At 52.2% G+C, this 27,759-nt stretch overlaps 10 protein-coding genes and 1 non-coding gene across 11 annotated transcripts; 8 read left to right on the top strand and 3 right to left on the bottom strand.

Moving 5' to 3' along the window:
• Nucleotides 1-148: 148 nt before the first annotated feature.
• LY79DRAFT_258296 (uncharacterized protein) lies at nt 149-1,024 on the top strand. Its single transcript, XM_060551912.1, has one exon. It carries the CDS (start codon nt 405-407, stop codon nt 897-899), a length of 495 nt encoding a protein of 164 aa, XP_060412866.1. The 5' UTR covers nt 149-404; the 3' UTR covers nt 900-1,024.
• A 1,494-nt stretch (nt 1,025-2,518) lies between these two features.
• On the top strand, nt 2,519-3,613 carry LY79DRAFT_258301 (uncharacterized protein). Its single transcript, XM_060551913.1, has one exon. It carries the CDS (start codon nt 2,661-2,663, stop codon nt 3,369-3,371), a length of 711 nt encoding a protein of 236 aa, XP_060412865.1. The 5' UTR covers nt 2,519-2,660; the 3' UTR covers nt 3,372-3,613.
• On the bottom strand, nt 3,614-4,778 carry LY79DRAFT_258306 (uncharacterized protein). Its single transcript, XM_060551914.1, has 2 exons — nt 4,680-4,778; nt 3,614-4,446 (listed from the first exon to the last, which is right to left on the bottom strand). The coding sequence occupies exon 2, from the start codon at nt 4,364-4,366 to the stop codon at nt 3,857-3,859; it is 510 nt and encodes a 169-aa protein (XP_060412864.1). The 5' UTR covers nt 4,367-4,446; nt 4,680-4,778; the 3' UTR covers nt 3,614-3,856.
• A 1,370-nt stretch (nt 4,779-6,148) lies between these two features.
• Nucleotides 6,149-6,700, top strand: LY79DRAFT_518048 (uncharacterized protein; the record flags this gene model as incomplete). Its single annotated transcript, XM_060554995.1, has 2 exons — nt 6,149-6,306; nt 6,460-6,700. The coding sequence occupies 2 exons, from the start codon at nt 6,149-6,151 to the stop codon at nt 6,698-6,700; spliced, it is 399 nt and encodes a 132-aa protein (XP_060412863.1).
• A 95-nt stretch (nt 6,701-6,795) lies between these two features.
• Nucleotides 6,796-7,146, top strand: LY79DRAFT_517932 (uncharacterized protein; the record flags this gene model as incomplete). Its single annotated transcript, XM_060554983.1, has 1 exon — nt 6,796-7,146. The coding sequence occupies one exon, from the start codon at nt 6,796-6,798 to the stop codon at nt 7,144-7,146; it is 351 nt and encodes a 116-aa protein (XP_060412862.1).
• A 996-nt stretch (nt 7,147-8,142) lies between these two features.
• Nucleotides 8,143-8,228, top strand: LY79DRAFT_t167. Its single transcript has one exon. It is a non-coding gene; the product is annotated as a tRNA-Glu (tRNA).
• On the top strand, nt 8,143-9,761 carry LY79DRAFT_557498 (uncharacterized protein). The gene is made up of 3 exons (XM_060558100.1): nt 8,143-8,887; nt 8,947-9,269; nt 9,325-9,761. Exon 1 carries the CDS (start codon nt 8,280-8,282, stop codon nt 8,766-8,768), a length of 489 nt encoding a protein of 162 aa, XP_060412861.1. The 5' UTR covers nt 8,143-8,279; the 3' UTR covers nt 8,769-8,887; nt 8,947-9,269; nt 9,325-9,761.
• Nucleotides 9,762-10,084: 323 nt separating this feature from the next.
• On the top strand, nt 10,085-12,243 carry LY79DRAFT_557496 (amino acid permease). The gene is made up of 3 exons (XM_060558099.1): nt 10,085-11,619; nt 11,710-11,821; nt 11,886-12,243. Exons 1-3 carry the CDS (start codon nt 10,185-10,187, stop codon nt 12,061-12,063), a joined length of 1,725 nt encoding a protein of 574 aa, XP_060412860.1. The 5' UTR covers nt 10,085-10,184; the 3' UTR covers nt 12,064-12,243.
• A 1,295-nt stretch (nt 12,244-13,538) lies between these two features.
• On the top strand, nt 13,539-15,734 carry LY79DRAFT_591171 (quinate transporter; the record flags this gene model as incomplete). Its single annotated transcript, XM_060561241.1, has 11 exons — nt 13,539-13,639; nt 13,713-13,870; nt 13,928-14,032; nt 14,107-14,466; nt 14,560-14,748; nt 14,812-14,898; nt 14,970-15,046; nt 15,089-15,192; nt 15,253-15,354; nt 15,405-15,583; nt 15,610-15,734. 11 exons carry the CDS (start codon nt 13,539-13,541, stop codon nt 15,732-15,734), a joined length of 1,587 nt encoding a protein of 528 aa, XP_060412859.1.
• Nucleotides 15,735-16,216: 482 nt separating this feature from the next.
• Nucleotides 16,217-17,843, bottom strand: LY79DRAFT_557492 (dihydrodipicolinate synthetase). The gene is made up of 3 exons (XM_060558098.1): nt 17,486-17,843; nt 17,268-17,416; nt 16,217-17,178 (listed from the first exon to the last, which is right to left on the bottom strand). The coding sequence occupies exons 2-3, from the start codon at nt 17,404-17,406 to the stop codon at nt 16,361-16,363; spliced, it is 957 nt and encodes a 318-aa protein (XP_060412858.1). The 5' UTR covers nt 17,407-17,416; nt 17,486-17,843; the 3' UTR covers nt 16,217-16,360.
• A 575-nt stretch (nt 17,844-18,418) lies between these two features.
• On the bottom strand, nt 18,419-20,117 carry LY79DRAFT_580724 (fungal-specific transcription factor domain-containing protein; the record flags this gene model as incomplete). The annotated part of the gene is made up of 2 exons (XM_060560136.1): nt 18,419-19,849; nt 19,899-20,117. The coding sequence occupies 2 exons, from the start codon at nt 20,115-20,117 to the stop codon at nt 18,419-18,421; spliced, it is 1,650 nt and encodes a 549-aa protein (XP_060412857.1).
• Between the last annotated feature and the right edge of the window lie 7,642 nt (nt 20,118-27,759).

The following is a 27,759-nucleotide window of genomic DNA, read 5'->3' as shown; positions in this document are numbered from 1 at the left end:
ATCCTCCCGGCCACGATGTCTTCACTTTCAACCCTGTCCAGGACCCTACCCCTGGCCCCTCGGCCCCTCTGCCCCTCTCCATATTGGAAAGGGACGAACGACGGACTGAACGCCGTCCTAGGGAGGGGTTCCCAGAAGAGCTCCCGGGCGGATCTCCGTTAAGAGTCATATCTCGAAGCTGCAATGCCACCGCGCATATCCAAAGGGAGGACAGCTCATCTGCTGCTTTGCCATGAACCACGTACGAGCACGAAAAAAAGGGCTGGAAAATTTCCACTCTCCCCTCCAAAAACAAATCCCCGTGGGAGAGAGGATCGCCACCCCCTGGTTCATTGCTCTTTGGAGCCATCCACTGATGTCCATCACATGTCACTGCCACGGCTGTAGACTGGGGGGGCACAGAGATGCAGCAGGAGCTGGAGCTGGAGCCGGAGCCGGAGCTGGGCGATCGAGCTGGAAGGATTTTTCTGGCCCCCCCTGTCCTTTACTACTATGTACAAACTGACAGGATGCAAATTCGTTCTACTACTAAGGGCCCAAAAGAAGGAGATCCAACCGTTCCGTCACGATCCAGAGCCTCTGCCCAGGGACCACCCCCGATCCCGGCTCCGTTCCATATTCGGGCAACGAACCACAGTTCCTGCAGCCTTGCTACATTACGTAGCAAGGGGTGGGGTGGGGTTGGCATATACCTGGACCAAACGTGTTGCCTACTGACTTTTTGCACGGGATACCTGCGGCGCGCATCGCAGCCAACGTGGAGTCGGCATTGGATTCTTGCTCAAACCCCGCGTCCACTCTTTCTGGTGGGTTCTTGTTCATGGATATTCTGCTCCTGGTGCGTGTGTTTTGTGTGTGTGTGTGTGTGTGTGTTCCCTGGTCCAGCCCTCTCTCCGTGAGCGTGTTCGCGAGTGATCATCCTTCTCCACTAATTAATGTTTCCCCCTCTCATTTCCGCGATCCCCTCTGTCGATGGTCAGAGACATGACTCCTCGGAGGAGAAAAGAAGACCCCCGCTCCAAATAGCTGTAAGAAACCCTGAGGGAACATGTCGTCACCGTTGGGTTATGGCCGATACCGGCCCGGCGATACTCAATCGGGGCGGCGGGCGCTCGCCCATCACACCTCGACCGGGACACCGAGCCGGGTCAGGGTTCCCTACTCGGTGGTCCGGGAGGCATGCCGGAGCTTACCGACGGCCTTGCCGGTCCCGTATTTGGAGATTTTCGGGACCCTCCCCCCCCCCCCCCCCCCTCTTAGTTGTAATTATGTTACCCGCTTTCTTCCCACCTGCAACATAAGAAGCAATATCCAAACTATACAACAGGCGGACGGACCGTTTGAGACGCTCAGCAGGACAAGCCAAAGCTCACACGGTAGCTAGGGAAAGAATGCAATGAAATATGTCCGAAATGAACGAACTGACTTCGGCGTCCACCCAAAGCCCGCCTGGTCAAACACCGCCAATGGCCTTGGCCTAACGTTTGATACCCGCTTGAGGCGGCGGCCTTCGACGGGGAGGTCTTGGCCCGCCATCTTAAACCGCCACGAGCTTCACGAATACGCCGGCCCCCCCCCCCCGGTTCGTCGGATCCCAGACTGACCCCTAATGATGGCATATCCCGCTCTCGAAATCTTCTTCTTCTTCTTCTTCTTCTTCTTCTTCCCCGAGCAGAGGCAACAGAAACACGGGTTCATTGCAAACCTGATGTCCAAAGTTGGAAGAAAAGACACAAACGCACATGCTAGCCTTCCCCTTCCCAAGTCAAAATCCAGTCTCTCTCACATCCCCATTCCACGACGGTAGGATCGTCCTCGGCCGTCCCCCTCGCCACCCTATCTCACACTTAAAAGACGCAAAAGAGAAAAAAAGAAAAAAAAAAAAAAAAGCACCACAGTCAGAGTGAAACCGCACGCGCACAAAGACCCAAGACAACCCTCAACTCGAGACCTTCCTCTTCTACGTCGCCCTCTTTTCCCAATTGCGATACGAGACACATCTCCCCCTCCCCAGATTTTCGGGTCCCATCGTTCCCCCCGCATTTTGCGACCCCCTTCCCCTCCCCTCCTAACAGCATCGTGAGGCGGCCGGCGGGATGGTCAAAGCTAGGCCAGTTGCAGCAAAAGGAAAAAGGAATACAAGAAAAATCTCGTGGTGACGCGCATGACGGTCGCCTGCAGATCGACACACCGCTCACGGCCACTGCAAGTCGTGCGAGTTCTCTGCACCTCCGCGGGACGCATCGGACGTCGCGCCATGTGTGAGCGAGCCACTACAGTCGGGCAACTCCAGTCCCCCCGGCCGCATGGAACGGGAGAGGATCCAGTACAATCGTTTTAATTAGGGGAGGGCAAGTCATCATGACCAAGCCCGGCTTAGGCCGCTGGGACTCTCCGGCTCGAGGTTTGACTTTCGAAAGAGGAATTTTGCCAATAGGACAAAACCATCTCCGGGGCCTCCTTTTGGAGGACAAAGAAAAAAAGACAAAATTGCCCATGTCAGTGACCTGTTCCCCCGGTTTCCCAGCTCGCTTTCATTCATTCATTGATTTGCTCATTCTTTCATTGCTACTTTCGTACTTGTTCCGGCTGCGGCATCGCCTGGCGGCCAACTTGTGGGAGCGTTCTTGCCCCCCCCTACCCCATCTTCCCCCTCGGAGATGTCCAAGACAATGTCATTGAAGAATGTAGAACAACATGTGCCTTCAATGCTGACATTCGTAGCGCCCCACACCCTCCGAAGCTCCTCGGGCCTGGAATTGGGGCTGTTTACACGACAACGGAGCCCCCCCTCCACCCCCCCTCGATCCATTTTCCGCAACCAACCCTCTTGGCGGGTCGAAAGTGAGTCTAGACGCGGTCTCGTCGTTGTCCAGACTTCGCAAAGACCCCTCCTTCGTTTTGACAGAGCTTCGAAAGAGGGTCTAGAAGGCCGGTGCCAAACCTTGGGACGCATCAAACAACCGTGTTGCTGTTACATAATGGCGTCGGGCCATGACAAGGGTGTTGGCGCCCTGGGAGCCATTGTTCGAGCCAGTTTACAAACACCTGTGGCTCTGCGCGGGAGTAGTGGCAAAAAGTCTTGGTCTTCGAGTCCAGCGCGACGACGTTTCATCGAATCACCAATGAGGATATCACCCGCAATGGATAATTGTCGTTCTAATTTTCGAACAAGGCAAAGCGCTCGTCCCCCCCACCTCCTTATCCTGCTTCTCGTTATTCCCATGATTGCTTCCCCGCCATGTAGGTACGTTGCATGCCCATCTGATGTCGGGTCAAGGTCAGTGGGAAAGCATTTCCCCTTCAGTTTAGACACTGCGACGCGGTTTGAGAGCCGGAGTGTCTTTGTTGTTCGTTTTGAGGGGGTTTAGGCAAGAGATTGCGTCTGAGTCTGTGTCGTTATAAGGAGAGCATTGCCATATGATTACCCTATGTTCCGGCGACTACTGGGAATTCTTTGAGATTTCCAGCTTCCAGGCTCTCGGGATCATCGGGGTGGTACGGCGATGGGTGGGTCATTTGCAAGGCGCGGAAACGGCGTATGTCGGTCCGCTAGCCCACTCGAGTTGTAAAGATCGGATCCGTGTCCCTCCGCATACGGCCCCGCAGTTCTGTTATCCGATCGAATGTGTCCGAAGCCATAATCCACATTTACCGCGAGGGAAATTTGAGTTGGCGGCGATGATGGGCCTGACCCCCTGGTTGTTGCATTCCGGTGCCAAAACTCTTGAGTCGGATAATTGGGTTCTCCAGACATTGTCCTCCAAGACTTCAATTGAGACGGCACAAGCAACACAGCATGCCGTCCGAGCCGTGCCTGCCCGCCCATATAGGGCAGCCTCCGTGCGGCGAATCTTCATAGGACAAAGGGAATTGCGGAGGGTCCCGGATGGCTTTCGGCAATTCGGCACTGGGCGGCGGCATTCGAAAAAGAATCCATGAGAGACAACTCCAGGGGTGGTGGTCTATTGTTAGCACACCTTCGGCGGTCATGGCCTGCCCGGTCAGTGCGTCTTCGTTGGGTTTGAGAGGTAACGCTGGCACACAGGCCCCTGTAGGCGAAATGAAAGGCGCAGCCGGTTGGTTGGCTTCCTGTTGGCCCTATGCCTCGTGGGGGAGGGGGGCGAACTGTGACAGTCATGCGGTGAAGCATGTCGCAGGATTGGGCTGTCAATGAGTCGGTTTGCTTCGGTGAGCAGGAGAAGGGGGAGAGATGCTGGAACTGTCGTGTGGTGGTGGAAGAGTTGCTGCGGGAAGACAGAGGCGTCGGCTCGGCAATGGGCATTGCTTCAGTGTCCGTTTCGGAGATGAGGTTGGCGTCGGTCGGTATGAACTCTGAATGCATGGATGCCGTGTGGATGTACATGTAAGATGGCGGCGGGATGAACACCTTGTCAAACTCGGAGCCACGGGTCGGAGGGCCAATTTTTGTGTAGCTGCAAGCGCCTAGTAGGAAGTACAAGCAGATCAGTAAATACTACACTATGTATCCGTAGGTAGGCAAGCAGTATGAGGGTCTCTCTCGAGGGGAAGGCTTGCTTTGCATTCGTGGGTGGCTCTGCACCAGGCGCTGGGAGAGAAATGTGTTGGTAAGGTGAAACATGAGACAAGCATTTCCCCCGCAAGCGCTGTTTCTTTAGCAGGCCATTTTTGAATTCGATCGGATACATCATACATACCAGTCGCTCTCTCACCTTGCCAATTGGATGATGGACACGATAGAGCTTCGGGAGAGTTGGGGAGATTGGGCCGGGGCGGGCATTGATCGTTGATTGGCGGGGCGAATGACCATCCCGTCGCCAATCCCCTTTTTCTGGGGGTGCGTTCAGGTACTTCAGGCTAAGGACCGTTAAAAGGAAACCAGGGACTGACCAATCGTGTCAGCCAATCCCGGCTCTGTCGGCGTCGTGATTGAGAACGAAGCGGAGTGAAACACAGCCACATTCCCCCTGTTGTCTCTAGTATTTCCTTGTAATGTAGGTAATCAAGTGCTCTGGGAATATGTGCGAGAGAGCAAGAGAAGAGACTGGGTAGGCTGGTTACTGCGTAGTGAGATGGATGGAGGAAGGATACGGTACCTATGCACGCACGCACGCACGCACGCACGCACGCACGCACGCAGATTCGTTCCTGCCGCTGCCGTCCGGTCCGTCCTTGCATTTTGCATATGTCGTATTCATCGTGCCTGCCCTGCCTCGCCCCCTTCCCCCCCTGGACCCTGAGACGGACGCCCGCGCGCCTTCTCTCCTGAATAGACAGAGTGGCAGATTGCATCGCCTTCCTTCCCATGCTTCCCTACCAAGGCACGCACCTTCCCCATGTTTTCGGTTTTCGAAGGTGCCGGGCCCCTTCCCGGCTTACCTCTCGTCTCGCCTTCCTCCTTACTGACAGTACCTACCTACCTACCTACCTACCTAGTTAGGTAAAGAAGGTAGGTGCCTTACATTACTCTTTCCATATTCCCTCCCCCCCAATTCATTCGTTTCGTTCTTTCATTCATTATTTCACTCATTCATTCCTTCATAGATCATCCCTCCATCCCCTTCCTTCCTTCCCTCCCACACCCCTCCCAACCTCATCTGACCATCGTTCTTTCCTGCTTCTCAGACCAACTCAAAACGTCCATTCATTCTTTTGCATTTTTTTTTTCGAGGCCCGTCTCTCTCTCTCTCTCTCTCTCTCTCTCTCTCCCCCCGTCTCGTTCAGACTCGGCGCTCGCCAACTGCCTACTACTTATTCGGCCAGTTCCCCCCTTTCCGACGTCACTCCTTTGCATAAGAGATACGGTTGGACACGGGAGTATGCGATAGCAGGGGCACTGAATCCGGTTTCAGCAGCAAAGCGACACAGGGGGAATCCACTCTTTGCAGACGAGCCTGCCATCACCCACCCACCCGTCGTGCCCGGACCGAGGACTTTCGAAGAAGAGGGAGAAGACGAAGGGGAATATTGGAAGCACTCACCAACTCGACACGACGCGCAGCCGCAACGTGCAAACGAATTACCGAAGGAAGCCAACAATTGCTCCCGACGCGACGTGACGGAAATTATTTGCTTTTGAGTCGGAACCGACAAAGGCGACGCCAGCCGAACAACGTCAAACCGAGTCGTATTACATCATATTACAACAAAACAGAACTTTTGCACAATGACTTCTTCGTCCACCACCACGAGCCTTTTGGCCCCCGTCGCCCGCGCACTTAACCACATTGTCGCCCGCGATTGCGACTCCGGTGACGACTCCGCTCGCTGCGAGAAGCCCTTCAACTCGCCCAAGATCATAGGCATTACTTGCGGCATCACAGCGTACGTTCACCGTGTTATCTTCACTCTGTCACCAGCCCCTTTCCTCGATCGTGCTTTTGCCCCCCACCCCCCAAAACTTCCTCACCGCAACAACCACCACATCTCTGGCCAATCTCTGGTTGGTTGGATATACATGCTAATAATCGTTTCCAGTGCTGTACTCATTCTTGGATCTCTCGCTCTCCTCACCTTCCTCCACCTGAGGAGGCAGCGCTTCGAGCGCAAGGAGGACGATATCGACTTGGAAATTGACGGAGACGTAGACGACCACCCGACCATGGGCAAGCCGCCGCGCGCCTGGCAGCCGCACGGCAAGCGACAAGATAACCCGTTCGAAGAAGCCGAGCGCCAACCACACCAGCGCGAGAACCCTTTTGAGCCCGAACGCCGGTAGTCGGCAGCGACCGCCCCGTAAAAAGGGCACCGTCGGACTCGGAAAAAAAAATACTACACTCTACCTGCATTTGTACGCGTGGATGGGATTATTCGATGGCTGTTGTTGTTGTTTCGTTGAATTATGTCGGATTGGAAACTCTCTTTCGCCCGTTCGAAGAGGCGGCCGTATCTCTCGACGACTTGGGGTTTCTCCGAGCACATATGCGAGCATGGCGTTGCGTCCTTGGCACTTTTTTTTTCTTCTCCTTTTTCACTGGACTGTTGACCCAGAGAGGTCAGGGACATACGAGCTCATGGTATACGATGTCCTTTTCCACTTGGATCACGATCTCGCCTTTGAGGGAACGAAGGTTGATTATGGGAAACGGATGGTTAGCAAAGCGACGCCATCTCAGCATGGCCGTCTCCTGCTGCATATGCATGCAGCTGTGCTGTCCGAGCTAGCTCAAGAAGCGCGCGCCGGCCGTGGGGAGGCCGGGCACTTGTATAACGGGCCCGGTGAGGCGCAAGCTCGCCGGGCCATGGGCGGATTCTTGTCTTTCGAGTGATGGCCGCAAGGCATCTGTGATGCTGCCCATCCCACACAATACAAGCATGATCACAATCCTCACGCGGCAGGACGCCCCAACGGGCCTCTGCCCGACTGACTTTCTCCGTGACCAGCCTCTGATGACATGCACAGCACCTAGTCCAGGAACAAGCCCTGCCTGCATGCAGGCTTTTCTCCCCAACTACTGGAAAGCTCGAGGGCGAGGCATGCAGCCATGGCCTGTCGTTGGTTCTTGTTGGGCCAGCCATCCGACGTATGCAAAAGTCTGGCAGCTGCACGCACAGCACAGTTGCATCTGCTCGACTTAGCCATCCGATGTGTATCGTATCTGCGTCGGGGTGAAGTGCAGTCGAAGCTGCCTACCCAGAGTCACGTGGGAAGAAGGGAAGGGGGGAGAGGTCCGTTCGCCGGGCGTCCGAGAGGATGTCCGGCCCTCGCGTTTCCTTTTCGCTCTAGCTGCTGCGTCGCGTCCCAAAACATGGACAGTAGTGAGCTCTAGAGGAGTCGGTAACTCTGCGCTGCGCTCGCCTCGGGGGGGGGGTCATGGAGCGAAGATGTGCGGCTGAGATGGTCGAACCGATCCGGGTCTTCCCCCGACACCCCCGGCGGTGCTGGTTGACAATAGACTCGTCGGGAGATAGTGGGAAAAGGGGTGAAAGCCTCTCCAATCCCGATAGCTTCGCCCGCTTGTGTATTGGTTGCGGGATACTGAGCGTCGCGCTAACCTGGGATCATGCCTGGTGGGCGTGCGGATTCATTGTCGCAGGCTTAGTGGTCTAAACTGGAAGATTGAGGAGTTGCTGGGGGGGGGTGGGGGAGGGTTGAGGTTAAGGGCTTCACTGGTGTCCATCCCATTATAGTGCATAAAAGGAAGCAAAATCTTCATCACATCCGATATGGTGTAGTGGCCAACATGATGCCCTCTCACCGTGTGAGAGGTTAGGCATAGCCCCGAGTTCGATTCTCGGTTTCGGAACATTTTATCTTTTGCATCCAATCTTTTTATGCAGCCACGTATGGTCTATGTATGCCGTTCCCTTTCATCCTCTCTGTCCTCTCTGTCAGTCGCTGCGTCGGCAGTTTTGCAAGGCAAACAAGCCCGCCCCCCTTACCATTTCCACCGAACGAGACACCTGGGCGGTTTCTGCTCGAGCAGACCTCGGTGAACATTGCTCGTTCTGGCAGGCTTGACGCGCTGCACCCGTCGCCTCCGTCGCCTGACGAGCACTTGCCGGGGGCCAAACTGCCTTTTACCGCCTTCTACTTAACCGCGTCATTCGGGCGTCATCATATCCACGTTGGGGGGCCCATGTTGGTTCGCCGACAGAAACCTGATGACAAAGCTCTTGCTGTCATGTCACGCGAAGCTGTTGTTGAGGAGATATGGACCGCATGTCTATCAGCCATCAGGAGCAACTTCCTCTCACTTTCTTTTTCCCATCACCCAGTCCGATTCCTTACACCCGAGTTCAAGACTCTGGATAAGGAGAAGGTCATAAAAAAAAAAAAACAATGAGGGCTCTTTGTTCCTCCTCTTCAAGAGCGATTGGACCCCGTATAACCATGTCTTCATTGCTCGGCTTTTGGTTATAATTCTCAATAGTAAAGTGCTATGGTCTAAGAACCCGAATGTCTCTTTTGAATCTAACTGTTGGGTTTGGCGATCAAGTACACTGATGTTGGGATATAGTTGCTCAACCGTTCACAACCACAACAATGGCATTATAGTAGCCCTCGAAGATGATCTCGCCAGAGTTCGTCAGCTTATTTGTGCTCCTCGCTCACTAACTGGTCAAAGGGCCTGGCCTCTCTCGCCCCAGGAATCGAGAAAGAATTGATTATCCATATGCCGCTCAGAGTGATGATTGAACGTACGCCGGTCCTTCGGCTGTGTTTCTCAAGTGCATACTGCTTTGATCAGATATAGACGACTTCCTTTCTACACAGCTGCCTGTATCTTATAGCTTAATTTAATCATTCTATCGGTACCATGCATACACATTCCACAAGCATTCGACTTTGATAGTCAGTCTGGTGATGCGATGAGCACCAACCGAACAGCAACGACCTACCCGCAGCAAAAGATCTCCTCCGAGAGCTGTCGAACTTAAAACAGCATAATTATTTCCCAAAGTTGGCGACCTTGCTGTCAAGTTGTATTTGTCAAGTCAGCTCAACCGAGTCGACTGCGTCGAGCGTTCGGTGTAGTGACAGGGATCGGGAACGCTGTCGGGTTGAACGGCATGCATGTAAGATTGAAGAAGCTCGACCAAACTTGAGCGTCACGCCACGGGCCCTGCTCGTTACTCAGCGGGCGCCCGGGGCCCGGATGAGCAACCCAGTTGACAGAAGCAACAAGGCCCAGCCAGAATCATCATGCATCATGGCGTCGGAGGGAAAACCAGTCTCGAATCTCTCGGCCGTATGAGTCAGTTATACAAACGAAACAATATTGAGATGGCTCACGGCCGGCCGTTGGGAACGTGCTTTTCGCAGTGCGGGTGGATCTCGACCCCGCTTGGCGTGATGGCACCATCAAATGAGCAAATCTCACCTTGCCGGATCGAGGTCGCGATAAGACGGCGACATTTTTCCTTGCGTTGTCTACCTCCCCTCCACCCACCCCCCGGTCTCTCGCTCTCACTCATTGTGCGATTGCGGAACCGGCGAGAGATAGCGGAGATTACATAATCCTTGTCTCGTCACGAGTCCTTCGGACTGGTCTTTATCGCGGTCGGCTTTCTTTTTGTCCCGCTCTCATCTCATCCTCGCACCGTCAGCTTGACCTCGGTGAAGGACGCAGCTGAGAAAAGGACAGAGAGGTGCGCTCGCGAGAAAGAGAGAGAGAGAGAGAGAGAGAGAGAGAGAGAGAGAGAGAGAGAGCGCGTGTGTGTGAGTGAGATAGAGAGACAGAGGGAAAGCCGCGACAACGATGAGCACCGAGACCATTGCGTTCCCCGGCGCCAAGTCGCCGGGCATCGCCGATGTCACCCGCCACGCTTGGATCACGTCCGAGGATCTCGAGGCCGCCTCGGCCGCCTCGGCCGCCTCGGTCGCCGACACCCCTCGGGGCGGCCCGTTCGAGCCCCACGACGACCACGACGGCGACTTCGTCACGGCCACCGAGGACCGCGACCTGAAGCGCGGCCTCGAGCAGCGCCACCTGTCCATGCTGGGCATCGCCGGCGCCATCGGCACCGGCCTGTTCCTCGGCCTCGGCGGCGCCATCCAGACCGGCGGCCCCCTCGGCGCCCTGCTCGGCTACGCCACCGTCGGCCTCATCGTCTGCGCCGTGCAGTTCGCCCTCGGCGAGGTCTCGGCCCTGCTGCCCGTCACCGGCTCCTTCGTCCGCCACGCCGAGTTCCTCGTCGACCCGGCCTGGGGCTTCGCCATCGGCTGGAACCTCGTCTACGGCAACGTCCTCTCCATCCCCTCCGAGATCACCGCCATCTGCGTGCTCTTCGAGTTCTGGACCGACACCAACCCCGCCGTCTTCATCGTCGTCTTCATCCTCCTGACCTTTGTCGTCGGCATCGCCTTCGTCCGCGTCTTCGGCGAGGTCGAGTTCGTCTTCGCCCTGCTCAAGGTCCTGCTCGTCGTCTTCCTCATCGTCCTCGGCCTCGTCATCGACCTCGGCGGCGCCCCCGGCACCCCGCGCATCGGCTTTCGCTACTGGCAGAGCCCCGGCCCCTTTGTCGAGCACATCGCCACCGGCGACTGGGGCAAGTTCCTCGGCTACTGGGGCGTCATGACGAGCGCCGTCTTTTCCTTCGCCGGCGTCGAGTCCCTCGCCATGGCCGCCGCCGAGACCCGGAACCCCCGCCGCGCCATCCCCCGCGCCTGCAAGCGCGTCTTCGCCCGCATCGTGCTCTTCTACATGCTCGCCGTCCTCGTCGTCGGCATGCTGGTCGCCAGCGACGACCCCCGCCTCGACGACGCCTCCGGCACCGCCGCCCAGAGCCCCTTCGTCATCGCCGCCTCGGCCGCCGGCATCCCCGCCATCCCCAGCGTCGTCAACGCCGTCGTCGTCACCTCGGCCTGGTCCGCCTCCAACCAGAGCCTGCTCGCCGGCACGCGCGTGCTGTTCGCTCTCGCGCTCAAGGGACAGGCCCCCAAGGTCTTCCTCCGCACCACCTCGTGGGGCACGCCCTACGTCTGCGTCCTGCTCTTCACGGCCTTCATGTTCCTCAGCTTCATGAGCCTGTCCAACGGCGCCCTGACCGTCTTCTGGTGGCTCGTCGACCTGACCTCCGCCGGCGTCTTGGTGTCGTGGGCCGCCATTCTGCTCAACCACATCCGCCTCAAGAAAGCGTTGAGGATCCAGGGCATCGAGTTCAAGAGACTGCCGTGGAACAACTCGTGGACCTGTAAGTATTCGCGGATTCCGCCGCCAAGGATTTCTTTTTTTTCTTTCTTCTTTTTTTGTTTATATTTTTGCTGACGAAGAGAAACTCTAGTCTACAGTTCGCACGTTGCGCTGTTCATGTGCATCTTGATCCTGTTCACCAGCGGATTCGAGGTCTTCACCAAGGGCAACTGGAGCGCCACCGGCTTCGTCTCTTCATACTTGTAAGTTGCGGCAATCCCGCCCCGTCGAGGCGCTGGTTAGCGGTTCTTACTGATCAATGCGCAGGGACATCCCGCTTGTCACGCTGGCTTTCCTGATCTACAAGTTCGTCAAGAAGACCAAAGCCATCTCATTGGAGAACATCCCGCTCCATGATGCCATTGAACAGGCTGATGCATACCCCGAGGAACCCGAAGTCAAGAAGACCGGTCCTCTTCGCTTCGTCAGCTGGATCTGGAACTAGCCTTTCAGCATATGGATACACTTTATACCTAATAATGACCCGGCGTTGATGTCGGAAACCTTTGACGATGATGTATAGACATAATTCAATGCATACACTGTAATTACGTATAATATTTAGAAGCCGCCTGAGCGGATTAGACTCGCAGCAAAGAAGTTTCAACAACGGTTCATGTCTCGTACACAGCGATCCCTCGATGTTGGGATCTACGTTTGGTCTCGTGCTCCTGATTGACATTCATACAGGGCCAAACAACACTTCATGCACCTTGCTTCTCCAGCTGTCCAAAGAACACTTGCAATGACATTTGACACTTCCAGGTGTGTGTGCCAGGTGGAGGGGACTGGACCTTGTTTCCTCTCCTTATAGACAGGGCGTGGGAAGCAACCTCGACCTTGCGAGGAACCAAATGCAACCCCGGAACGTGGCCGCTCGAAAGTCTAATGACACGAATGGGCAAGAGAAAGCCTCGAATAACCAGACATGGTACCGAGACCTACGTCATCTCTCGATACTCGTTTTCCCTAGCCCCAATGTCCTGATTCACGCAAAGGCGATATCCCGATCCAACCCTTCAGGGTTGGAAAACTTGCCGAACCGATGCAAGCGACTGCGGAAACCCGCCGCCCCTCGGATGAATCTTGATTGGCTTTGGCGTTCTTTGCATCGTGTGATGTCAAACTGCCCGTTCGCGAGATCACCTTGATGTGCCACGCACTTGGGTCCGCAAACCTGGTTCTATACCCAGATTCACCACCCACCTCATTCCCGCCCACGTGTGGTGTGGAGTCGCATTCCACCAACTTTGCGTCGGCTCGCATGTCGGCTCGCATGTCGGAAGCCATAGTGGGGGGGGGGGGGGGCAGAGCAGCCGATCCTGATCGGGCGTTGGAGACCATGACCTCGTCTTTCGTGGAAACCTCCATATTGCTGCGTAGCGGCTGATGAGGAACTGGCATGAGTCGAGCGGGGGAGGCCACTGACAGACGATGCCATTCGCTGCCACCGTGACGAAGACTCTGATGTGGCTTGCTAGCGTGGAGCAACCGATCCACTCGCTCATGTGCGAAAGACGGTTCGTGATATCGTCCACGGACGACTTCCGAGGAGCGCAGCCCGGGTCAAGTTGGTCGAAACCCTGGCAGCACGAGTCAAACTAGCAGGCATTCCCCCCCTCTTTCGGAGAGATGGGCTGCGCGAGCGAGCCAAACTCCAAAGCCCTCCATGTTTTCTCCACACCTGTACCCCATGGGGATGCGCCCATCCGACGAGGTGGTAAAGGGAGGGCAGGATAAATACTCTTTGGCAGCCGGAGCTCCTTGCAGAATGTGACTGTGAACCCCCCCCCCGTGTGTGTGTGTGTATGTGTGTGTGCGTGTGCGCGTGCCATTCAAATCCGCAAACTCCGTCGATAACTCACTCCCCGTTCCCGCCAAACCAGTTGACAAGCCGCCTTAAGCACGGCATCGTAAGCCATGGGTGGCTTCAAGGCCGTCGAGGATCGCCCGACGCCGAAGGAGGTGTACAACTGGAAGCTCTACATTGAGGCCGCCATCATCGCGACCGGCTCTTTTCTGTAAGTAATAAGATCGCGGCTCGCCTTCGCCCGTACCGTGGACGACGGGCTCACTCTTTGTCCGCCATTGCAGCTTCGGGTACGACTCGGCTTTCATCGGGACCACGATTGCCCGCAACAGTTTCAAGAGGGACTTTGGCATCAACGCCGGCAACTCCAACAACATCTCCAGCAACATCACCTCGGCTTTCCAGGCCGGGGCCCTGGGTGGCGCGGTCCTCTGCTTCTTCAGTGAGTACGGACCTCCCAACCTGTCGTGGGAATCCGGGAAGGCTAACTCGCCACCAGTCACCGAGCGTCTGGGCAGAAAATGGACCCTGCAGGCTAACGTCGTCATGTTTATTGTCGGCGCCATTCTGATGACCGTTGCGACGGACCAACTGTCATTCATCTGTAAAGAAGCCAGCCCCTCCCCTCCCCCGGCGCCCAAAGACCGTTGCAGACAGTGGCTGACCTGGTCCACGCAGATGCCGGGCGCGTCCTGACGGGACTTGGATGCGGTGGGATCACGGCCACAGTGCCTTCGTACATCGGCGAACTCTCGATCCCCTCGATCCGCGGCATCCTCACCGGTCTGTTCGAAGTGGCATACCAGATCGGCTCCGTGATAGGCTTCTGGATCAACTACGGCATCACGAAGACCCTCGACCCAAACCTGCCTATCAGTTGGAGGATTCCGATGGCTTTCCAGCTGGTCCCTGCTGGAATCCTCTTTGCGGGCTGTTTCTTCATCCACGAGAGCCCCCTCTGGCTCCTGCGGCAGAACAAGACAGAGAAGGCGCACAAGGTTCTCGAGGGGCTCAGGGACCTGCCGATCGACCACAAATGTGAGCATCATACGGAGGAAACGAGCTGTTGATCATGCTTGGAGTTTTTTTTTCTCTTTTTCTTCCAGAGGATACTAATCTCGGTATACGCAGACATGCAAGAGGAGCTCGACATGTTCCAGAAGAAGATTGACGAGGAGCGCGCCGTGGCCGCGCAGTACGGCACCGGACAATGGGCATACCTGCGTGGTGTTGCCAACATGTTGGCCCGCAAGGGCATGTGGAACCGCCTGGTGCTTGTCTTTTGTGCCTTCGCGCTCAACAACCTCTCCGGTGCTGCTGGTATGTCGAATGCCGAAATAACCCAGCATCTGGTGCATCTCAGCGACTGATCTTCCTACCTAGCCATCAACTATTACTCGCCGACCCTCTTCAAATCTATCGGCATCACCGATGTTTCCCTCTACACTGGAATCTACGGCCTGGTCAAGGGTGAGCATCACTGAGTCAAAAACGCTTGTGAGAGGGGGGGAGCATGTTTAATAACTAACGGGAGCCTCCAGCCATCGCCTCCATCATATATTTCGTGTTCCTGATCGACGTCCTCGGAAGACGCTGGCCCGCCATCGTTTCGTCGTTCGTCTGCTCGCTTTGCCTTTGGGTTGTCGGCACGTACGTCAAGGTTGGCCATCCTGCCGACATCATCGCAGCTGGCAAGGAGCTGTCCGCCTCGACTGCCGCGGGTGGTAAAGCGGCGACCGGGATGATCATGATCTACTCCATCTGGTATGTCACCCCCTCCACAATCACCGTCCCCGATCCGGACTAACCCGACGACCATTGCAGCTGGTCTTTTGGCCTGAACGGCATCCCGTGGATCGTCAGTGCCGAGATCTTCCCCGGCGCTCTCCGCAACTTCACCGGGACCTACGCCGCCCTCGTCGTCTGGTAAGTGAAGCCCCTGCCGCGGTGCCTCGATTATGCTGACAGTCTCCCAGGGCCACACAGTTCGCCATCACCAAAGCGTTGCCGTACATCTTCAGCTCCTTCGGCTACGGGACCTGGTTCTTCTTCGCCTCCTGGATGATCGTTGCCACTGTGTGGGCCTACCTCTTCTTGCCGGAGACCAAGGGCCTTACCATGGACCAGATGGACGTTATCTTGTATGTGATTTTGTGTCTGATCCCATCCTCCACTGTGCAGATACTGACTATTTTCCTCTCAGCGGCTACGCCTACGATGCCCGCCCAGAGCCCTCCACCAAGATCGTCGATGAGCCTTTGGATGATAACAAGGCGAATTCAAGTGAGCATACCGAGGTTGCATAAGAGCTTGTGCTAGGAGTTGGGGAGGAGAGGGGGAACAATGGCCTTTGGCGGTTGTAGGTCGGATCTTTCGAGGGAAGCAGTTGTGTACTATACCCCAGACATGAGAGCTTGCATAGCCGATGTCCATTCGTTCAGAGCCAGGAAGATAAGACAGAACTGTTTTACATGCACTTTAGGGATGTGTAAACAGGCAGCCAGGAGCGATTCATTCAACATTTGATAATGACAGTATTTTCAGCTATGCCTCCCCCCAATCAACGGTGGTTTTCTTTTGTTGCATCGCTGACGATACCGGCCAACATTACAAGGTAACCGTTTTATTTTATACATGCATATATATATATATATATTTCGAACCGAAACGGTCCAAGCAAGACCAGTGACTGAATGTGCCGTGCGTGCGGGTTGTCTGAAACATAACAGACAGTTTAATATCTAAAGGATGGTATTAGAGTAAGCATGCTGCTCTCACTTGACCAAGATTCCTGGACCTCTTCATTACAATGGTAATTCATTCTGCTCATTTATGATGCCTTTGCTATTTTTTTCAAAATGCCCCCAAACGCCAATGTCCACCATCTTATGCTTTCGATTCTTCGTTCCAAGTAGCTACTATCCATTCACAATCAAGCGCGCTGGTTCAGCTTGGCCTCCTCCTCGACCAGAGGTGCCACCAAGGCGGAGATCCAAGCCTGCTTCTTCTCGTCGGTGTACTGGGGGTAAGGGCGTCTGCAGTGGCAGCTGGTCAGGGGGTAGCCGTGCGACTTGGCGACAACCCACTTGGTGCCGTTGATGCCGCCCTTGCCAAAGGCCCACTCCATCTGCGCCAGCTTGAGCTGGGCGGCGGACGCCTCCTGCAGCTTTCCGGCGCTGTAGAGGTCGAAGATCTCGATGCAGTACTTGGGGAACAGGTTGGCGACGCCGGTGATGGTGCCGTTGCTGCCGACGGCGAGGGCGGGCACGAGCCAGTCGCTCTGGCCGGCGAGGGCGAAGAACTCGGCGGGGTCGAACTCGGCGCGGACGCGGGCGACCTTGGCGATGCCGCCGCAGGTCAGCTTGACGCCGACGATGTTGGGGTGCCGGCCGAGGCGGGAGAGCATGTCCGAGTTGACGTCGAGGCCGGCGACGACGCCGGGGAAGTTGTAGATGATGACGGGGACGGGGCTGGCGTCGGCGAGCTCCTCGAAGAAGCCGACGATGGCCTCCTCGTTCATGGCGAAGTGGAAGTAGCTGGGGACGAGGACGAGGGCGTAGTCGGCGCCGGCGGCCGCCGCGAGCCGGGTCTCCTCGATGACGGCGTGGGTGGACTGGCCGCCGCAGCCCATGGTGATGGTCAGGTCGGGGCGGCCGGCCTTGACGGCGACCTCCCTCGTGGTCTTGACGAGTCGGGTCTTCTCCTCGTTGGTCAGGGTGACGGCCTCGCCGTTGGTGCCGGCAAGAACAACTGTGATAAAGCTCCGTTAGAACTAGAAGACTCGGAAAGAAGGAGAAGGAGGGGGGGAGGAGAGGGGCACTCCCGAACCAGAAACTTACTGCCGTGAAGCCCCGACCTGACGAGGAACTCAATGTGCTTTGTCTGGACGTCCCAGTCAATCTCCTGGCTGGCGTCGTCACCGAACCAAGTCAGACTGGGGACATGGATGCCGGCGGGAAAGGACTTGGTGGGAGCCATCGCGACGACGCTTAAGCGGGAGTGAGTGATGGAAAAGAGAAGGATTGACTTGGAAAACGAGAGCGAGGAGGGGGCGCACTTTGGACACAAGAGGAACACAGGACTCGTGGCATCAATGGGTCTGGGCCAGGAAATCGTGTGAGCAGGAGTGATGGAAGAGGTCAATAGAAGTAGCTCCTGAGCTCCGTGGCTCGGAGCTTTCGACCCCGCGCTGGACGTCGAAGCGCGGGGGCATCATGAGGGGACCATCGTTCCGACAAGCCGACCTTCCCCACGGGCATGAGGTCAACCATATGCGACGAGTCAGTCAACGCCGTGGGGGGGGGGCGTGTCTCGAGGGAGGAGGGGAGGCAACGCGGTCAAACGACTTGTGCAGTGCTCGCTTTGCATTCCGCATGACCCTCATTTCCCTGGTGACTTGTTCCTACAGAAACAACAGGCACTTGGGGTGTTCCGTCAGACAGAGATGGATATTTCCCTGAAGCCTGCGTCTGGCAAGTTCCCGATCGGACTGGAAGCCGGAAAGCGGGTCTCCCGATCGGGACCCACCGGCGTCGGGTGCGCTAGCGTCGGGCCTGTCGGTTCGGCCGATGATCTCAGTCGCGTGGGTGTACTGGGAAACAAGGGGCCTTTGGGGCGATGTGCCGACACGTTTGTTCGTCACTTAGCCTCGGGTATGCGGTAGGTTCCATGACGGAAGGTCGGTTGATAGAATTGTAACTCTAAGCAAATCGGATATCTTGGTGATCGCTCTATCGATGCGAGATGATGATGACTCCCGCCCCCGGAGCTACCTGATAAGTCCTGACGTCACGAAACAACACTTTCCCAGCCTCTATCTATTTATGCTGTTCCTTTCCCTGAGCGATAACATACTTGTGACTGTACTTGTGACTGTACTTGTGACTCTTGCTGTTCTGTTATATTATTGCCACTGCATGAGCCCAGCTAGATAGATGTGTCAGTTAGCGTATCCATCCCGTCTCGTCAATGCTCCATCCTGCCTTGAGCATCAGACTATGGCGAAGCACGAGTTGAAGATGGCGTGCATGACGGACCGAATGTCGACCCGGACCTTGTTAGCGTCCTGCCTCGCCTGGACCTCCTCCAGCACCTGAGCCGTGATCTTGGCGTTGCCAGCGACCCTCTCCATCCGGAGGATCTGCGTCTTGATCCAGACCCTCTCTTGGGGGTCCCGCTCCTCGGAGCCCAGCATCAGCAGGGGCCAGAGCATGTTGACGGGCAGCGAGTTGTCCGCGTCGAGGGAGTCGACGAGGAGCCTCGCCAGACGCCGGATTTGGCCCAGCGCGTCATCCGCCTCCTTGGTCAGCGGGAAGGACTTGTAGGCCACCCTGTGCAGGTGGACCTTGCTCGCGTGGTAGTTGGCGAGGTAGGTGCGAAAGGCACGCGTGATGACGAAGGCGAGATGGGGCGAAACGTGAGGCTCCGTCAGCTTGCCCGCCACGGCGTAGTCCATGAGCGGCGGCCGCTGCTCGTACAGGGCCCGTAGGTCGGCCGTGATGGCCGCCCCGATGTTCATGACCTCCGTCTCGTCCTCGACCGTGCCGCGCGATCGGTGCCACGGGTCGATCTTGGATATCCGCCCCATGAAGCTCTGCACTTTCTGGAAGAAGACGATGCCGGGCTGGTACAGGACCTGGAACAGGACATCTTCAATGTCGCCGTCGGCGAGGTCTTCTCTCCCCGAGTCGGCGACGCCGCCGTCGAAGCTCGCCGGCGACGCCTCGACGAGCAGCAGCTCGTCGTCCTTGGACAAGAGCAGGCCCTGGCCGCCGGCAGAGACGGCGCGGGCGTCGAGAAGACGCATCCACTGCAGGAACTGCTTCTCGACGACCGTGAAGCTGCTCTTCTCACCCTGCTGGAACAGCCCGTACGCCCGCTTTAGGAACGAATCCGCCGCCTTGATCCGGCCCCTGAGGATGTCGACGTAGCTCAGGAAGAACAGCGTCGCGAGCAGGTGCTCTCGGCGGGAGCCGGGGTTGTCGATGGCGGGAGACGACCCGTCGCCGCACGCTGCCACTTCCGACGCGGCTTTCTGGTAGTGGTCCGCCGGGCCGGTGAGCCAGGCCCCCTCGCGACGGGACAGAATCAGGTTGGAGAAGGCGAGGGCCGACCACTTGACCATCTGGGACGCGCCGGCCATGTCCACGACGACCTGGCGGACCGCCAGCCATTTCTTCTGCGTCTCAACCTCGGCGAGGATGGGCGGGACGACGACGCGGCTGAAATAGTCCATTAGTCGGTCGTCTTCTGTCGGGTCCTGCATATCCATGGCCTGCTCTGATTGACTGCTCGCATCGGGTACCGATGACAGTCCCGACAGGCTGTCCATGGCGGTCCGATCTGTGAAGCCGATGTTTGGCGGGCTGGACATGGGTTGTGGTTGCCGGCCTCCGAGAGGCTGACTACTGTATTGACTTCGCTGTGTGATGTTAGCTGGAGAGCTCAATAACCACATCGAGACAACGTACTAGAGCCTGGCCCCCGAGGCTCATCTGTTGACCCGACTCGGGGTCGGCCTGCTGCCAGGCATCGCCGGCATCCCACATGAAGCTGGCATAGTCGAAGATCTCATCGACGGCTTGCACGGGCTGGAAGATGGACGCCGCCGGAGACACGGATGCATCGGTGACATGGGACGGCGTGGCCGGGCTACGACCTGACCCAGAGGGGCCGGCGGCTGCCAGCATGGAGTGGGCGGCGGCACTGCTCTGCGGCCGCCACTTGCATTCCAGGTTCAGCCGTTCACAATGGCTGCACCTGGGCCTGGACTCATCGCATTTGACTTTCCGGCGTCTGTGGGGGGTCGTTCGTTGTCAGCGCGACGGTCATCCTCGTTCATACCCAGGTCGGTTGCGGGCTTTGCTAGCCGGGCCGGTCGGGAGCACTGCAACCCCCCGCCCTCCCCCCTCGGGAGGTTGCCCTTAGTCTTACTGGCCTTCTTTCGGCGGCACGAAGGGACGGGCATGAATCGGCAGGCGGGCGTGGTGACTACTCACTTGCAGGTCAGACACCCTTCCCTGGACCTCACCGATCTCCTCAGTGGCCGGTAAGAACTTGGCAGAGCCGACATCCCACTGTTATTCTCCTGCATGCTTACGGTGACAATCGCGTGCGGCCTCGTTGGCAGTGGCGGACATCCTCTTCCCTTTCCCACCCTTTCCAAAGGTAATCTCTCGCTATCTTTCTGGCTGCCCGCATGGGTCTGGGACGGTGGCTGCGGCGTTTGCTGGTCAGGATGTGGAGGAGCGCCTTTGTTTGTCTAGAGCCGGGGAAAGGCGCGCGGGTGAGTGGAGAGAAGGGGAGGGTTCCGATAACTACGCTACCTCTTTCTTCCATTCCTCCCCCCTTGCCACTCCACGATGTGGGGGAGCTTGAGAGGGGGTTGAAGGAACCCCTCCCTCCTCAGACTTTTCTGCGCTGCGTGTGCACTGACTCCTGACTCACCCGGTTGCATGGGCTACTTGCCTGGGCCCCGGTTGCTGGCCGTTGTTTTGGTAATGCCAACTTTTACCCAGCTGTGGAGAGTAAATCGGCGGGTGTTTTTGAAAGTCGGGGGTTAGTTTTGAAAGCCAGTAAGCATTTTGAACCGGGTTTTATTTAGTTTTGTGTGTTCGAGCATGAATCAACCCCATATCCCCCAACTCAACTTCGATATCAACATCGACATCATCAATAACCACAGCATGATTGGAAGTGAAGCGAGGGGCACACAAAATTGTAGTGGGCAATCATTCTAGAGTTTCCTGCTTAGCTGAAGGTTTATAAACGATTGGCTTGTCCATCGACAAAGTGGGATAGCGGGGGCCACATTGATAACATTTTAGCGTCTTCGAGACTCTTAGCCGATGATTAAGCTACAAGTATTACTTGTAGGCTGAATTCTTATTCTGGACTCAGTCTCCAGGTAGGTACTCGGAGAGCGGATCTGCACTTCCTCAGCGGATAGCCTACAAGCGTCAGCATTCGGCACCTGTCGTCTTTCAACCCACTTCGGCTGTGCATCTGCTGCCTTACTAATTGGTTAGGTGTTTTGAATGACCCGTTGGCCGAGGTCCGCAGAGGCGTGGCAAACGACTAGCATAAGCGAGTGACGGATAGCCGGGTCACGATTATGCCAACCCAAATCACGCGAACCCGCATTGTGCGCTGTCATGGAGTTGGCAAGTAATATCAGACAACGCACTTAAGTCGATTGTTTTTCACCTGCCGGACCATCGCTTGCGTGAACCTTACGGAAGTTGCCCGAAGTGGTTGTGAACGCCAGAGGTGGCCTCTGGCTTCATTGGGCAATTTGTAGCGGTACATCATGTCGGGTCCCAGCGTGGGTGCCATCCATCAGGATGCACTAGTGGCCGGCTGCATCGCAAGCCCAGACGAGGCTTGGGAGCCGCAACGGTTAGTCTGAACAGTTGAGCAGCGTGTCAGTTCTGTGGCTAGTTGTTTGTTTGGTGAATGCTATGAAAGACGAAGCCTAACCACGCCATAGTGTGCGAGAGGACAAGTAGATTGTAACATGATATGTTGTGGAAATCCTCTCATATGAAAAAGGCTCCTTCTCAGCCCTCCAAGAGGTATCAAATAAGTTTCTTCCATCACTTCTCGTACGGGCAGATATGCTCATCCCGTAATCTTTTATGCCTGATTCGCCCCCGCTTGAATAAATGCTACCATAAGCCAGGTCCCGTGACCCAACGATAGTCCGACTGCTGCATAGTACCGACTTGGCACAACGTATCGAAAGAAGCCAGAACCCACATATCCAGCACCTCGGGGAAACGGAGAGCCAGAGACACGGAACTCTGACGGGAAAAAACGCCCCGCACAATCCCAGCTGAACTCTGTGCCAAGCCACCAGGTTCCCCGTATGTAGTTTAAATCTTGAACGAACCCTAGACTGGGGGTGGCTTAGCACAGCTAATAATGTGGAAATGTGTAATGTCCAGTGGCCCACGACACGCTAGAAATTATAGCCGATGCAACATGCTCGTTGCAAGTCTAGTTCGAGCTACGGATCGAGTGAGGTGGGGGGGGGGGGGGCCCTCCTCGGCGATAGAAGAAGAGAGAGAAGCACGCATAGGCCCGTACCAGCATCACCGGGCTACCGGCGGCTGGCATAACGGGCGCGCAGACCCAACGGAGCTCTACAACTGGACCGTAGTAGGCAGTCCGCCACGGTGGAATGGGAGCCCTGCATGTCGAACAACGTTGGGGCAATACGGGCGCATAAGAGGTGGACAGGAGCCAAGAAATGCCAAAACGCCTTTTGGACTTTTGGGAGGGTGTCGCCGAGTGCGTCGGGGGGTTACGAGTGGCTCGCGATGGAGCCGCCTCTTGACAGCGCAGCGGCTCCCGTGGTCTCGGAACTCAAACTTGACTACCGATGAGGAGGTTGGGGGGGGCAGATCCAGGCCCGTCCCCGGGGCAGATGAACTACCTACCAGCAGATGGAAATCCTCCCCTCACCCGGTCCCGTCATGGCTTGCCACTCACGCCTCGATCCAATCTCTTAGGACGGGACCGCGCCTTTCCACAGGCCCGGGCCCGTGGTATCTCGGTTACTTTCGTGAGAGCTACCCAGAGGTTCGAAGCCGGCTATATCACATCCAATGCGTGCTGAACCCCCTGCGTCCGATTCTCCCCGCTTGTTTTCGTCTTGGCAAAACCCCTACCGAAAATAGCAACGTTTTCTTCAGGTTGTGATATCCTCATGTGTGGTCTCACAGCTGTGGTTTTGCATCTATAGACCTTTCAACAAACAGAATCAAGTCTCCCCCTCTGCGGAGGTAGGTCTTCGAAAGCAAACCATCCCCCCCCCCCTCCCCCAGTGCAAAAGAGCGGAAGAACGTAAGCAAACCCCGTTCTCCTACGGCATCAGGAGAAGAGAAAGAGAAAGATTACTGGCTTCCTCCCCCTCCCCTCCTCAGCGTAGGTATGTCTTGGCTGATCCACACATCTGCTGACGCCAAGTCTTCCCTGCCCAGCCCATCCAACTGTACAGGGGTGGTGGGGGTGGAACTTGATGTTGTCATCTCCGGACGTTGAATGGCTGGACCGTCCGAGCAAGCGTGTGTGACTGTTCTTATTTTTGCTGCGACTCTGACTCTATTCTTCTGGACCCGAGGCAACTTCTGACGACCCCGGGGGCCACATCTAATTCCCTTCTTAATTTTCTTTCCCCACGGGGGTTTATCGCGGGGTAAACACCGCCGATCCTCGAACCACCCGCCTTTCCTCCCGCAGCCCTATGTACTATGTAGGAGCAGCAAAGTGAGGCAATACCGTTGTATTGGCGATAACTGTGATGTGAAGCTAACTAGGAGTGGGCTGCCCGCAGTGGGCAGAGGCTGGCCGAGAAGGAGGTGGAGGTGGGTCACGTGACCCATGGGCTCCTCCACTAACACTCCCCCTTAGGCTCTGCTAGCCCACTCCCGTATATTGTAACAATAGTAGTAAATAACTGCCTAACCTTAAATCCTCTAAATCTAAGGAGTTTTTAAAGTATATAATAACTTTAGCAAAAGGCTAGTAATTTACCTATTAGTCTAGTAATAATTTATTTATATACTAATAAGCCTATATAATCTATATAACCTATTATCTATATAGTCTATCTATATACCTATATAACCTATTAATCTAATCTATTTACTATACCTAGTAGTCTAATAAAATCCTTGTATTTATTTAGGGCTAGTGCCTTTATAAGGCTATTAGTAGCTATCTTAGTGCTATAAATAAGTTAGAGGGTAATATTTTTATAGGTGTAAACCTCTTAGATTATCTATTTATATTAAATATTAATACTTTAAGTTTATACTTTATTAAGGAGATTTATAATATTAACTATTATATTAGCACTATTAGTAAAGAGGATAGTTAAAGTATCTAGTAGTTAGCTAAGGAGTTATTTAGTATAGTAATAAATCTACTTTATAGTAATTACTACTAGTATAAGGTTAATAAACTCTGCCTTAGTAAAGCTTAAAGTAATAAAAGTCTATTACTTAGACTTCTAGGCTACTAGTAAGCTAGTAAAGTAGATAATATAACTACCTATAGATACTTATAATAAGTAATTATTAGTAAAAGAAGTATCTACTATAGTATAAAAGCTAATATTAGTAGAAAGGTTAAGTCTACTAAATAAGATATTATAATAAGTAGTGCCTTTAAGGTAGTAAAAAAAGTACTTAATAGCTGCCTAATAAGTAGGTAATAGGCTAGTATTAGCCTAAGAGAGCTTACTAACTATAAAAGTAATATCTAGGCGTATACTAGTAGCTAACTAGTTAAGGCAGCTAGTTTATTTAATATAGAGCTATTAGTTAGCTTTAGTATAGTTATCTTTACTCTAAGTAACAAGAAGGTCCTAGTTAGTAAGTAATAAGGTCTTAACTAGCTAGAGGTTAATATAACTAAAGTAATAAAGTATACCTTTAGTATACTTATGTTAATTAATATAAATCTTATTAGCAGTAGAACACTAGATCTAAAAGCTAAGAAACTAAGAGACCTTACTAAGGTCCTTTAGTAGGTAGACCTTAGTAAGTATATTATATACCTTCCTAGTTATCTTAGTAGTAGGTATAGCTACTATATTATTATTAATATATATTAAGGCATAGGTATTAAGGTCCTTGTTATAGAAGAGGTAGATTTCCCCTTTAACTAGCTAAAAGCTAATTTTCTTTATTTTACCTTTAATAAGTATAAACTACTATAGTAGTAACTTATATAGACTATAAAGGGCCTTTTAAAGTAACTAGACCTTATTATTAATAGTAGTATAACTAGTAGGTTATTTAATATAGACATTAGTACTAGCAAGAATAAAGGTAGTAAGAAAAGTAGTATTAAAGTTATATATCTTGTACTTTAATCTATAAAGAGTAATAATAGTAAAAAAGAGGTAAATAGTAATAGTAGTAGCTATAGCTATATATACCTCTTATAATAACTAATTACCTTACTTAAAGTTACTATAGACTACTTATTAGGCCTTAAAGTGTATAATTTTATTATTTACGTTAGTTTTAATATTAAATACCTATTTACCTAGTAGCACTTTAGCTCTAGTTAAAGGGTTAACAAGGGTATACACCTCTTTATTATTAAACTACTAGATCTTAGTATTATAGGCCTATTTCTAATAGTGCTAGTGTAGGCCTTCCTTTACCTTCTTAAAGGTAGTAAGTATATTATAACTAGTAGATAGTACCTTTAATAATATAGCTACTATAAGGGTACTAATAAAGTAACCTTAACTATCTTAGTATACCTAAATATTAGCTAAGAAATATACCTTTTTCTTATAGTTTTAGATGCCTACTATTTTATAATAGTAACTAAGCAGCTTTACTACACTAATATAACATAGGCAACTAGTAGTAATATACTTAGTAGTAAATATAGTAGTAAAGGCCTTAATAATAAGGTCTAGCTTATCCTCCTTTACAACAAGAAGAAGGTAGTTAGCCTTTTATTAAATAACCTTATAAAACTTATTATTAGTAAAAGTATTATCTTATTTATCTAGTTATTTATTTATAGGCTATTTATTAGTAAATAATAAAGTAAGTATAGTAGTGTCCTCTAGGGGTAAAGTTATATAGGTAGTATTATTAATACACTTACTATTAATAGTACTACTATTAGTTTAGTTAGCCTACTAGTTTTATAAGGTCTTAGCAACTAGTAGGTAAGAATTAGGGACTTAGCTAGAAAACTAAATCTAGAGGTTAGGCTTATTAAAGAGTATATTATAGTTAGTATCTACTAGGATATTTATATTAGTAATAAGGTAAAGAATAGTCTTTTTTTTCCCTTTATAAAAATAAATATTATAGTAATAAATAACTTACTTCTAATTAGGGATATAGATATAGTAGATATAACTATATAAAGAGCTATAGCTAATAAGGTAACCTTTTATTATATAAGGTTCTATTTTTATAGAACAAGAAAGGCACTTACTACCCTTCTTATATATATATATAATATAACTAAAGGTATAAAAGTATTTAATTTAAGGAGGTTCTTAGTTAGTAGTAAGGTTAAGCTTATAGGTAATAATCTTATAAAGGCTTATTTTACCCTTAGTTAACTATAGTAGAAGGTTAAGGATCTACACTATAGTGTTAAGTGTATAGTCCTAGAGATCCTTTAGTAAGCTATTGTTAATAAGTAGAGTATAAGTAGCCTCTATAAGGGTATAGCTAGTATATTTAATTACGCTATTTATTAATAAAGTATAGGCAGTAGTTAGGTAAAGTTAAGTGCCTTTAAAGAAAAAGTTATAAAGCACTTTCTTAAGCTTAGGTATATTATTATATATTTAACCTTTAATTAAGAGACCTATTATATTAGTAAATATAGTACTAAACTTCTTAATAGTATTAAGAATAACCTTATAGTAATAGGTTTTTAATAAAGTAAGCTAATAATAACTACTATAATAGTTAAGAAAGTAAAAGGTATATTATATACTAAGTTTAGAAAAAGGTTTAACCTTAATAAGGTCTAGATAGATTTCTTTACTTATAAAAGTAAAAGGTAATAAAGTATTATAGCTAATAAGCTCTATAGATTTAGCTAAGTAGTAGGCCTTATAGTAAAAGTTATTAATCTCTGCCTATATTAATTATATACCTACTTAACAGTAGGCCTTAATAACCTATAATAGATAAGCGTAAATAAGTTAGTAATATATTATCTTAAAGGTTAATTAGCACTTACCTTTAACTATAGCTAATCTAAGAGTAGTTACTATAGGTATAGTTAGGCTATTAGTTATATAAAGGATATAGATGTCTAAGATCTATTTAACAGTAGCTAAATAGGCCTTAGATTTAGTATTAATAATACAAGTAGTAGTATAGTTATATTTAATATCTGCCTTATATAACTTACCTAGGCTAAGAAGGTTAGCTAGGCTAAGAGGGCTATACTTAATATCTTTAATAGTCTAGTTAATAGTCTAAGTTAGGTTAACTAGATCCTTTATTTAAAAGAAAACAGTACTACTACTCTCTAGATATACCTAATTACTATTTACTATAGTAAAAGGTTAAAGGTTACTATAGACTATATAGGATATAAAGTAGGTTAATAAGTTAAACACAAGGTTAAAGTAGCCTAAATCTAGTATAATATTAAAGGTAGTAATAACCTTGTTATTAATAACTATATATACTATATAGCTAGGCTTTATAGCTAGGCTAATAATAAAGAAGCTACTAAGAGTACCTAAGGCTTCTTTAATAAAAATAGAAGTTAATAATAAGTTAAATAATCCTTCTTTATAATCCTTATTATAGATATACTTAGTTA

The sequence above is a fragment of the Colletotrichum navitas genome (genome assembly GCF_030913465.1).
Source record: "Colletotrichum navitas strain CBS 125086 chromosome Unknown LY79scaffold_40, whole genome shotgun sequence".
Taxonomy (NCBI): Eukaryota; Fungi; Ascomycota; class Sordariomycetes; order Glomerellales; family Glomerellaceae; genus Colletotrichum; species Colletotrichum navitas.
The sequence above is the reverse complement of the archived record's forward strand: the minus strand, read 5'-3'. Positions and strand labels throughout refer to the sequence as shown.